Source organism: Colobus angolensis, unplaced genomic scaffold, assembly GCF_000951035.1.
Source record: "Colobus angolensis palliatus isolate OR3802 unplaced genomic scaffold, Cang.pa_1.0 Scaffold303, whole genome shotgun sequence".
NCBI lineage: Eukaryota > Metazoa > Chordata > Mammalia > Primates > Cercopithecidae > Colobus > Colobus angolensis.
The window spans coordinates 626,224-638,577 of record NW_012116300.1 but is presented as its reverse complement, the minus strand read 5'-3'; the positions used below and the strand labels follow the sequence as shown (position 1 = coordinate 638,577).

The window sequence follows — 12,354 nt, the reverse complement described above, 5'->3', positions numbered from 1 at the left end:
AAAAAAAAAAAAAAAAAATTAACCAGTGTGGTGGTGAGCACCTATAGTCCCAGCTACTCGGAAGGCTGAGGTGGGAGGATCGCTTGAGCCCAGGAGGTTGTGGGTGCAGTAAGCTGTGGTCACACTACTGCACTCCAGCATGGGAGACAGACTGAGACTCTGTCTAAAAAAAAAAAAAAAAAAAAAAAAAAACGGTGGCATTTTTCTTTTACAGTTTTTCTCTGGTCTCTTTACCTATAGGGACAGCTGCTTTAAAAATCCAGATGGGCGGGGCGCGGTAGCTCAAGCCTGTAATCCCAGCACTTTGGGAGGCCGAGACGGGTGGATCACGAGGTCAGGAGATCGAGACCATCCTGGCTAACATGGTGAAACCCCGTCTCTATTAAAAAAAAAAAAAATACAAAAAATTAGCTGGGCGTGGTGGCGGGCGCCTGTAGTCCCAGCTACTTGGGAGGCTGAGGCAGGAAAATGGCGTGAACCCGGGAGGCGGAGCTTGCAGTGAGCTGAGATCCGGCCACTGCACTCCAGCCCGGGCGACAGAGCGAGACTCCGCCTCAAAAAAAAAAAAAAAAAAAAAATCCAGATGGCCTGGAGCCGCCTGATCTCTTGCCAAAAACCAGAAGAAGTTAAGATCAGAGCAAAACCAGTGCAAACTGGAACAGGTAACTTCCAGTTACCTTTAGATCATTTACACATCATTGTAAGGCTAAAGGCCCCTCCCCTAAAAGATGGCCATGCGATGTAGGAAAAAGCACGCTGGGGACAGCGCCTTCATGTATGGAATCCTGCCCTGGACCTGCTTACCTACCTCCCTTCCCCTCCTGGGACTCTAAAATCCCCCTGCCTCCCATCCCTGGCAAGCAGATGCCTGCAGAGGTGAGCTCCCCTTCTCTATTCTTTGGCCACTGAATAAAACCCGACTGCCTTTTTCAATTGGACATTCTTTCTTTTTTTTCCCCCACAAAATGTTTAAGAGACAGGGTCTTGCTGTGTTGCCCAGGCTGCAGTGCAGTGGCACAACCTCAGCTCACTGAGGCCTGGAACTCCCTGGCTCAAGCAATCCTCCTGCCTCAGCTTCTCGAGTAGCTAGAATTACAGGCGTGTGCCACCACACCCAGCTAATTTTTTTTTTTTTTAGTTTTGTAGAAGTGGAATCTCGCTACGTTGCTCAGGCTGGAGTGCACTGGCATGATCTCAGCTCACTGTAGCCTGGAACTCCCCCTGCTCAAGTGAGCCCGAGCAGCTGGGACTACAGGCGTGTGCCACTATTGTATTTTTTGTAGAGATGGGGTCTCACTGTGTTGCCTAGGCTAGTATGGAACTCCTGGGGTCAAGAGATCCTCCCGTGCAGGCCACTCAAAGCTCTGGGATTACAGGCGTGAGCTATGGCGCCCTGTCCAACCTTTGGGTTTTTATTTTTTAAATTTTATTTATAGACATGGCGGGGGTCTCACTATGTTCACCAGACTGGTCTCAAACTCTTGGCCTCAGCAATCCTCCCGCCCTGGCCTCCCAAAGCGCTGAGATTACAGGCGTGAGCTATCGTGCCCGGCCAGCTGTTCTTTCTTTGCAGCCGATATAAAGTAGGAAAGAACACAATTTACCGGTGACCGAATGTTCTGGATTCCCAGGGCCTTCCTCCAGGTCCGCAGACGCCCCTCCATCCGGAGTGGGCCTTGCTTGGGCGGCTGTTGCTGAGTCCGGATTCGCAGCTGTCGTTTCCTCTACAGTCAGGAGAGTTTCTGGATTTGGGGGCGCCTTCTCCCCGGTGGAAATGGTGAGCTCAAGGCTTTTAGGCCGCTTCTTTCCCGAGGGCAGGTCCACTTCGAAGAGCCTGCAGTCCTTCCGCCCCTGCGCGCCCCCCGCGAGACCCGCGGAGCTGGCGATCCTGCGCAGGCAGCCCTTGGCCTGGCCCGGCTCTGGCGCCCTGCAGGGGCTTCTCCCGCCAGGCAGGGCCAGGCTCCGGGGCCGAGGCTTGCCCAGCGCGTCCAGGCCCTCCGAGGCCTTCTCTCTGCGTTTGCTCGAGGGCTTCCCCGACAGCCCCCTTGCGTTCTCAGGCTGGCTGTACCGCAGGCTGGCAGCCGAGTCCCCGCACGACCGAGGGCCGTTCCCCTCCTTTCCCTCCTTCCCCTCGGGGTGGTCTGGAGTCTTCAGGCTCCCGGGCTTGTTCTCCTCCAGGGAGCTGGACGCTGCGGAATCGTCTGTGCCATTTTCTTGTGTGGAATATTCTGGAAAGACAACCAGCTGCAAAGTCATGAAGCTGTCCCACGTTTAGGGCCCAAGATTCAGAGGAGAGGGGAGAGAATCCCCATGGATATTAAAGTTTAGAAATGGAGGAGAAAATGGGCCGGGCACGGTGGCTCATGCCTGTATTCCCAGCACTCTGGGAGGTTGAAATGGGAGGATCACCTGAGGTCAGGAGTTCAAGACCAGCAGGGTGAAACCCCGTCTCTACTAAAAATACAAAAATAAGCTGAGCGTGGTGCCATATGCCTGTAATCCTAGCTTCTCGGGAGGCCAAATTGGGAGGATCGTTTGGGGTCAGAAGTTCGAGACCAGCCTGGCCAACGTGGCAAAACCACGTTCCTACTAAAAATACGAAACTTAGCCATACTGGTGGTGTGCACCTGTAGTCCCACATACTCTGGAGGCTGAGGCATGAGAATCGCTTGAGCCTGGGATGCGGAGGTTGCAGTGAGCTGAGATCACGCCACTGCTCTCCAGCCTGAGTGACAAAGCGAGACTCCATCTCAAAAACAAAAGTTCAGGACTTCCTAGACAACGGCAGTCAATTACCATTCAGTAAGAACATGCTTGATGTTGCAATATATTTCTCTCTCTCTTATTTTATTTTTTGAGACAGGATCTTGCTCTGTGGCCCTGATGTGATCTCGGCTCACTGCAACCTCTGCCTCCCAGGCTCAAGTGATCCTCTCACCTCAACCTGTTTTCTGTTTTTTCAATAGCTGAGAATACAGGTGTGTGCCACCACGCCTGGCTCATTTTTTTGTATTTTTGGTAGAGACAGGGTTTTACCATGTTGGCCAGGCTGGTCTCGAACTCCTGAGCTCTAGCAATCTACCCACTTTAGCCTCCCAGAGTGCTGAGACTATAAGTGTGAGCCACCATGTATTTCTCAAATAGTACTTTTCAAACGTTTTAAGCAGGACAACTGTTTCAAATAAGATCTTATACAGGTCAGCAAAACCCAGATTATACGTTTCAAAAATAAAAATAAGCCAGGCACAGTGGTCCATGCCTGAAATCCCAGCACTTTGGGAGGCTGAGGCGGGAGGATCACTTGAGGTCAGGAGTTTGAGACCAGCCTGGCCAGCATGGTAAACAGCACTGAGAAGATTCTATACCAACCCCGTTCATATGATTGCATAGCAGTCCCTTTTTGCTAACCTAGAGATGTTTGTTTGACATGAGTATTAATCATAAATGAAGTGAAGAAGCCTCAAAGAACAGGTGCTCCAACTCCTGCTTTTCCTGACCCTGACCTGCTTCTTCAAAAACCCATTGGGAGCCTTAAGGAAGTTTCCTAACCCAGTGCCAAAAGCCGGAGTGAAGGAAGGGACGTTCCTGAACTAAAGTCACCTGGATCTTGGTAGACCTGAGACTCCCAACCCCCAAGTCAGAGTGAGCTGCTCTGAGCTCCTGGTCCCTTTTCCCACAAAGCAACCAGCCCTCAGCGCTGGGTGAGGAGGCGGCCTGGACCCGCTTACCCTGAACGGTTGCCCTGTGGAGCTCCTCAGCCAGCAGGCGCTGGTTGATGGCCCGCAGGACCTGCAGGGTCAGCCGCACAGCGTAGTCTTCCCCGTAGTAGGTGACCAGCAGACTGGCCATCTTCACTGGCCTGGCTCTCTGGATCTGGCTCCGGGGGATCCTGGAGTGCTCCTTCTCCACACTGGTGTTCTGCAGCTTAAACTTGAACTTCTCAAAGTCATAGGGCACCAGCTCCTCCAGGGTGGACAGCAGATGGTCACTAGGGGTCTTGGCCATGGCGCTGAGCAGGAGAGGCTGGAGCCAGCTGTCTGGCTTCTGGCAGGAGAAGAAGCCTCTACTTTGGTGAGCAAGAAAAGGCAGGTTGTGAAATAGCGGAAAAGGCACAGGAAATGCTCTGTGTCTTGCTGGGAACTGAGACTAAGGGTAAGGGTGTGTCCATGCTGGCTGTGTTCTCTTCTGACAGGTTCAGAGGATTTTCCACCTGGGAGAACTCAGTGCCTTGGCAGACATGTGTCCCCACACCCCTCCCAAACCCTGGACCTCATCTCCACACTAGACCACAGACAGGTGGGCAAGTCTGCAAGGGAAGGTCTGGGATTGGATTCCAGACACCCCCTCCAATCTCCCTTCCTGCCAGGATCTGGGGCTGGCAAAGCGGGTGAGTGGGACAGAGAGGACTATGCTGAGGGCCAGCCCCGCTGGTCAACTGTTCTTCTCCAGACTCGGGGTTTCACAGACCCTCCAGAGCCAATGGCACGGGATGGGGGAAGGAGCAGGCAGTGAATACAGCCCCGTGATCTTTGCCCTTCTTGGCCCAAGAAGGCAAGTGAGGCCAGAAGGGCACTGCCAGGGGATAACTCTTGCCACGCCATCACCCCTGTTGATCCAGTTCCAGTTGTCTGGTTCTTCCAGCCACATGAAGGGCTTGAAAAGCAATGCCTCGACCACCAGCCTGACTCATCTGTTCCCAGAGCTGACTCAGTTCTCGCTCCCTGGAGCCAGAATGCCCTTCCGTGCACATTCACTGAACATTCTAGACAGTGTGCCAGGATGTTGGAGCTACAGGGGTGAAAAGGCACGGGTGTCCTTCAGCTCATAGTCTGGTGCAGGGCCCCAGAGGTGGCTTTGAAGCTAACAGAAGTTACATGTCGGGGGCTGGGCATGGTGGCTCACACCTGTAATCCCAGCACTTTGGGAGGCCAAGGTGAGTGGATCACCTCAGGTTGGGAGTTCAAGACCAGCCTGGCCGACATGGTAAAACCCCATCTCTACTAAAAATACAAAAATTAGCCAGGCATGGTGGCACGCGCCTGTATTCCCAGCTACTCAGGAGGCTGAGGCAGGAGAATCGCTTAAACACGGGAGGCGGAGGTTGCAGTGAGCCGAGATTGCGCCATTTTACTCCAGCCTGGGCAACAGAGCGGGACTTTGTCTCAAAAAAATAAAAATTAAAAAATTACTTGCATACCCTAATTTTTTAATTTTTTGTTTTTAGATAGGGTCTTGCTCAGTCACTCAGGCTGCAGTGCAGTGGCAGGATCTTGGCTCAATGCAACTTCTGCCTCCTGGGCTTGAGCAACCCTCCAACCTCAGCCTCCCAAGTCGCTGGGACTGCAGCTGCATGCCACCACATCCGGCTAATTTTTGTATTTTTTTTATAGAGATAGGGTCTCACTATGTTGCACAGGCTGGTCTTGAACTCCTGAGCTCAAGCGATCCACTCGCTTTGGCCTCCCAAAGTGCTGGGATTACAGGTGTGTAATCCCTGTAATCTGGCCACTGTGCCCGTCCAGAAGTTTTGTTAATAATGGAATTTACCCTTCACCAGCACTTGCTCTGCACCAGCCACCACTTGCTTTGTAAACACTACCTCCTAGAATCTCTAGGATTGCACCCTGCAGGACTGCATTTATCATCCCCCTCTGCAGCCAAGAATCTGTAGCTTAGTGACTTGCCCAGAGCCAGGATCCAAACATCAAACCACTTCACAACATCGTCTCCTGCATGACAATAATTTGTGATTTTACTATTCATGACTACCATGGATGTCCCATTTCCAGCTGACCACTGAGGTCCCGGATGGGTCACTTCCACAGGTCAGTCACAACATTGTGATGCCTAGCTGAACACTCATCTCTGGGTGTGAGCGCCTCTGTGTGTGCCCAGCCAGGGATTCAAGGCTTTGATGAGTTCTGATTGGTTGAATTTTACTTACTGTCCAGCTGGTCCACCTGTTTTCTGTTTCACAGAGTATTTGGTGCTTTTGCTTTATTTTCATAGCTGACAACAAACATGCAGTTCACTGGATCTTTCTGAGCCCAACATCTTCCCTAAACAGTGGGTGAATTGGGCTGGGTGTAGTGGCTCACACCTGCAGTCCCGGCCCTTGGGAGGCTGAGACAGGAGGATTACTTAAGCCCAGGAGTTCGACATTAGCCTGGGCAACATAAGGAGACCCTGCCTTTACAAGAAATAAAAAAAATATTAGCTGGGTGTGGTGGCACACACTGGTGATCTCTGCTACTCAGGAGGCTGAGGCGGGAAGTTTGCTTGAGCCTAGGTTGAGACTGCAATGAGCTGTGATAGCACCACCGCTCTTCAGCCTGGGTAACAGAGCAAGATACCCTGTCTCAAAAAAAAAAAAAAACAAAAAAACCATGGGTGAAATGCACATTGATGGTGCAGACGACAGATTTTTGGAATTTTTAGGCTGGGCCAGAAGAAGGGTGTTGACTAGGGTATCACTGGGGTCAGCACTTGTCCCTCATTCTGGACAGTGGCAACCCAGCACCTCCCAGGCAGTCTCCCACTACCAGATGGAGAAAGGATGAGACTGTGCAGTGACGCTGTGGGTGCTGTGTGATCCCATCTTGACTGGTCAGAAAACTCCTCGGAGCTGAGACCAAAACCCCACGACAGAACTGGGCAGGGAACGATACTTTCTGGTCTAAAGCAGGATATTTTGCAATTGTGATGACACGTTTTGCAACAGAGGCTGTTCTGAGGCAGGACTTCTGTAAGGCAGTGTTTTGACGCCACTTTGGACTTTCTAGGGCAAGGCAGGCTCACAAAGCTTTTGTTTGGAGGGGTTCCAGTAATTTCTCAGAGTGAAAATAGAATTATTGCCCTTGTAATGTCATTTAAGTGTTTAATAATCAAAGTGGAATGGTCATGGGCTCTCTTGTGTGCCCCTGCCATTGGATGTGTGACCTTATTTGGGGGGACATGGCAAATCTAAACCCTACGAAGCTGCTGCAAAGGGTCCACTCTCTGCTGTTATTCCTGGGAAATGTGTGGCTCGGACGCCACGACCTTCGCTCCATTCCTGGTCACCAGGGGTTTCACTTTCTATGGCATTCATTTCTGCACATTTTGGGATTTCAAAAAATGAAGATTGTATTACATTCGTAATAAGCAGAAAAGATAGCTTTAAAAAGTGTTTCAGGCCGGGTGCGGTGGCTCACGCCTGCAATTTCAACACTTTGGGAGGCTGAGGCAGGTGGATCACTTGAAGTCAGGAGTTCAAGACCAGCCTGGCCAACGTGGCAAAACCTCATCTCTAATGAAAATACAAAAATTAGCCAGGCAAGGTGGCACGCACCTGTAATCCCAGGTACTCCGGAGGCTGAGGCAGGAGAATTGCTTGAACCCAGGAGGCGGAAGTTTCAGTGAGCCGAGATTGCACCACTGAACTCCAGCCTAGGCAACAGAGCATGATTCTGTATTTACAAAAAAAAAAAAAAAGTCTTTCAGAATTAGCTTAACTTCCTGTGCCTGTAAACCATCATGATAAAGGAAGTATATAGTATGTATACATTTATTTATTTATTTTATTAATTTTGAGACAGAGTCTCACTCTATCACCTGGGCTGGAGTGCAGTGGCAAGATCATGGCTCACTGCAACCTCCGCCTCCCGGGTTCAAGCGATTCTCCTGCCTCAGCCTCCCGAGTAGCTGGGATTACAGGCGCCCGCCATTACGCCCAGCTAATTTTTTTTGTATTTTCGGTAGAGACAGAGTTTCACCATGTTGGCCAGGCTGGTCTTGAACTCCTGACCTTGTGATTCACCTGCCTCAGCCTCCCAAAGTTCTGGGATTACAGGCGTGAGCCACTGTGACCAGCCAACTATTTTCTTTATAGATGACGAAATGTAGGCTTAGAGGTAGGGTGACCAACACGTTTTGCTTAGGAGCAAAACCCAATTTTCCCAGTCTTAGCACTGAAAGCCTAGTTCTGGGAACAACCTCAGTCCTGGGAAATTGGGACAATTGCCCACCCTGTATAGATGGGTTACTTGACATACTGAACACATGTCTAGCTAGGAAGAGGCACCACAGGGCCATTAATTTACTCATAGAGCACCTGCCGTATGCCAGATGCTCTTCTAGGTACTATGGATACAGAACTGAACAGAAAAAAATTTCTCGCAGAGCTCACATTCTTTTTTTTCTGATATAAATGCCCTTCAGAAGAAGCCACATTTTTTTTTTTTTTTTGAGATGGAATTTCACTTTGTCGCCCAGGCTAGAGGGCAGTGGCACAATCTCACCACTGTAACCTCTGCCTTCAGTGTTCCAGCGATCCTCCTGCCTCAGCGTCCCAAGCAGTTGGGATTATAGCCACCCACAACCACGCCTGGATAATTTTTGCATTTTTAGTAGAGACTAAAATGTACCATGTTGGCCAGGCCAGTTTCGAACTCCCAGCCTCAAGTGATCTATCCACTTCAGCCTCCCAAAGTGCTGGGATTACAGGTGTGAGCTACCGCGCCTAGCCAAGAGCCCACATTCTTATAGGAAAGTGTGAATTGATATAAACAAACAAATACACAATGTATCAGGGAGTAATAAATTGTGGGAAAAAACAGAATAATAGTTTTAGTGACTACAGGAGATTGGTTTCATATTTTATTTTTTATTTTTATTTATTTATTTTGAGACAGAGTCTCACTCTGTCACTCACGCTGGAGTGCAGTGGCGCGATCTTGGCTCACTACAACCTCTGCCTCCCAGATTCAAGTGATTCTGCTGTCTCAGCCTCCCAAGTAGTTGGGATTACAGGCACACACCACCATGCCTGGCTAATTTCTGTATTTTTAGTAAAGACAGGGTTTCACCATGTTGGCCAGGCTGGTCTTGAACTCCTGACCTCAAGTGATCCGCCTGCCTTGGCTTCCCAAAGTGCTGGGATTACAGGCATGAGTCACTGTGCCCCTGGTTTCATATTTTAATAGGGCACTTGAAGAAGCCTTTTGTGCTTGAACAGAGACCCAAAGGAAGAGGAGTAAGCCAGGTATTCATTTTGAGGATGAGCAGTCTTTGCCTATTTACAGAGTGCAAAAGGGGGAACTTTGTGCTTAGTGTTTGAGGAAGAGTGGTGGCTGGAGCAGAAGCAGGGAGGAGTGGATGGAGGGGTTAGAGAGGGAACTGGGGTCGCCTATCAAGTAGGAGGGCTCCCAGGACACAGCAAGGACTTGGCTCTTACTCTGAGGGGACACTGGAGTTTCAGCAAAGCAGTGACATGACTGGAGTTACGCTTTAAGAAAAACACTCTGGGCCGGACGCGGTGGCTCACACGTGTAATCCAGCACGTTGGGAAGCTGAGGCAGGTGGATCACCTGAGCTCAGAAGTTCGAGATCAGCCTGGCCAATATGGTGAAACCCCGTCTCTACTGAAGATACAAAAATTTGCTGAGTGTGGCGGCGATGCACCTGTAGTCCCAGCTACTCGGGAGGCCGAGGCAGGAGAATCACTTGAACCTGCGAGGCGGAGGTTGCAGTCACCCGTGATCGCACCACTGCACTCTGGCCTGGGTGAAAGAGCGAGAATCTTGTTTCTGGGGAGGGGAGGGGCTCTGGCTTCCATAAGAGACAAGAGAGGAGAAAGGTGAAAACAGGAGAAAGCAATCTATTATCAAAATGCAGGAAAACGACTGCAGGGCCCTGAGCCAGTGTGGAGGCAAAAGGGTCAGATTCTGGGTAATTTTGAAAGCCAGGCTGACATGATATGGATACATTGTATACTGAGGGGTGTGAAGAGGCATCTAGGACACCTGTTTCTTGCCAGATTTTACAAAGGGCCCTTGTTGCTACCTTAAGGAGAGTTCGTGTTGAATCCTGCAGGCAGCTAAGAGTTTCTGTAGGATCTCCTTCTTAATTTGGACCAACCCACCTGCCTATCCCAGCCCAGATTAATGAGATCTGCTGCCCAGGCCTCCCGAGATACGCACAGATAACCATATTTGTAACTGATCTTTCTGAGGGCATCTCCTGAGCAGGATGGAGACGGAGGGAGAGGAAGCCAGCTTCCCAAAGTGGGGTGTGGCAGGTGGCCTTACCTCTGCTGAAGGGCTGCAGTCATGGGGATCTGAATAGATCCCCACACCACTCACCAATGAGTTTCATTTGGAATGCGGTAACGTTAAACAAGAGGGTTTGTAAAAAATAAAGGCCTACACAGATTATTCTGATTATTAAATCTACGTGGAGAGTACGTGGGTACCCATGTTGCTCCCTCAACTTTCCTATGCTTAAAAATCTTGTAAAGGCCAGGCGCGGTGGCTCACGCCTGTAATCCCAGCACTTGGGGAGGCCGAGGCGGGCGGATCACGAGGTCAGGAGATCGAGACCATCCTGGCTAACATGGTGAAACCCCGTCTCTATTAAAAAAAAAAAAAATACAAAAAATTAGCTGGGCGTGGTGGCGGGCGCCTGTAGTCCCAGCTACTTGGGAGGCTGAGGCAGGAAAATGGCGTGAACCCGGGAGGCGGAGCTTGCAGTGAGCAGAGATCGTGAGCCACTGCACTCCAGCCTGGGCGACAGGGCGAAACTCTGTCTCAAAAAAAAAAAAAAAAACTTACAAAAACTTTAAAACGCTGTCCTACCAATATATTTATAGGGACATGACTAGCAGCCAGGCTTTGGACACGCAGTCCCTGGCCACCAGAGGGCTGACAGGCTAGCAAAAGGGACAGAAAAATAACAAAACTGTGTCTGGAAGGCAACTACCCCCCTTGTTTTTCCTTTTCTTTTTTGCTGCTGTCATTCCCACGCATCACCCTATTTTGCAACTGCTTGTTTATGAGTCTGGAAGCCACGAAGTGGTGGGAAATACGAGATTCAAATATCTGGTGGCCGTGTGACGAAGGTAAGTTACTCGATTTTTCTCAGCTTCCGTTTCCTATCAAATGGGTTGTTCTGGGAATTCGGGGAAGTAACAGTGCCGGGCACCGCGGGAGGAACCGCCAGCTGCGTCCTTGGACGTCCCCAGAGCCCGGGGCGGCGCCTGGCACGACTGTCAGGGGCGCCTCTGTGGAGATAACAGTGAGTCCCGACCCGGCACAGCCGACCCCTCCCGCCGACGCCCCGCGGACCCCACGCCTGAGCGGAAGCCGGCGCCACTCCGGCAGTCTCCGGCCCGGCAGCTCCTCCCTGGCCCGGCGCCCCAAGGGGAAGCGGCCTGGGGGAGGAGACGTGCGGGAAGAGCGGCCGAGGATAAAGAGGAAGTGTCCGCACTGCGCCCGGACGCGGAGAGGTGCTGGGGTCTAGCGAGACCCGACCCGCGCGCAATTCCCGTCGGGGTCTCGGGCTGCCTGCGGGACGGAAGGGACCCAGAGCGGTTTCTGCCGAAAGCGTGTCTTCTGCCAAGGGGCCCACAGAAGGCACGACAGACACTCCACTCTGACCCCGGCGCCCCGCCGTCACGCACGCACATGCGAGGAACACGCCCAGAAACACATCTCCCAGAGTGCCCCGGGAGCACGCGAGCCAATTGGAGGGCGGATAAGCGGGGGCCCACGTCTCCCAGAGGTCTGCGGGTCGCGGCTCTGTTGGTCTGATTGGCAGCCGCGACAGCCTATAGCGGCTTTTCGCCGGAGGGGCCGAGCGCCTTTTACCGGGAAAGAGCAGCTGTTGTTCCTGGTATCCCGGGAGCGGCGCTTGGAAGTGGAGTCGTCGTATTTTCGGGCGGCCAGCGGCCAACGGGGATGGGACGTCCTGGGGCTATGCTGACCCCAAAATCCTTCCACCCGTTATTAGCCTGTCGCCCTTTTTCGTTCATGTTTACAGCAAATATTTTACAAGCGCCTACTGTGTCCCACTTACCGTGCCACGTGTGAGGATGCACGTGTCAGGCAAGATCCCTGTTCCAAAGCGGCCTAGAACAGATAAATGGTAATTACCAGTTATAACAAAGCTGTGAAAGGAACAGATATTTCAGCCTAACAGCACTGCCGTTTTCTTATTTATAATGAGCAGAGGCGGGCTAGAGCAGGGATTCTCAAACTCTGCCCCCTCAGAACCCTAGAGTACAGTTTCTGAAACTTGTTTTTTTGCTTTTGAACAAATCTAGTAACATGCTATGAGCCGGAGAGGTAATGGTTTGGCTCAAAGAAGGCACTGTATCTGGTTTCTTATTTCAGGAGCTTCTTAGGCATAGACCTCCCTCCTTCCCTTCCCTCCCCACCAACTAATGCCAGATCAGCCACTACTTTTTAACTGTTTTACATATTGAACCGTCAAGAATGAGTTCCTTTGATCCAAGTGTATTGCAGCCCACAAAAAAAGCTTGGAAACCCAGCTAGATGGTCTGTTTTTCTAGTTCCTACATTCGATTTAAGTCCTACC

At 51.1% G+C, this 12,354-nt stretch overlaps 1 protein-coding gene and 1 pseudogene across 1 annotated transcript in view; one reads left to right on the top strand and one right to left on the bottom strand.

The window, feature by feature from the left end:
* MEFV (Mediterranean fever) overlaps window positions 1–4,039 on the bottom strand; it is a 19,847-nt gene extending 15,808 nt beyond the window's left edge. The window contains exons 1-2 of the mRNA XM_011950205.1: window positions 3,729–4,039; window positions 1,605–2,228 (exon numbers count right to left, since the gene is read on the bottom strand). Coding sequence (XP_011805595.1) covers window positions 1,605–2,228; window positions 3,729–4,005 — 901 coding nt within the window. The 5' untranslated portion in view covers window positions 4,006–4,039. The remainder of the gene's footprint in view (window positions 1–1,604; window positions 2,229–3,728) is intronic.
* A 6,728-nt stretch (window positions 4,040–10,767) lies between these two features.
* Window positions 10,768–11,808, top strand: LOC105517614 (annotated as a pseudogene).
* Window positions 11,809–12,354: the final 546 nt, after the last annotated feature.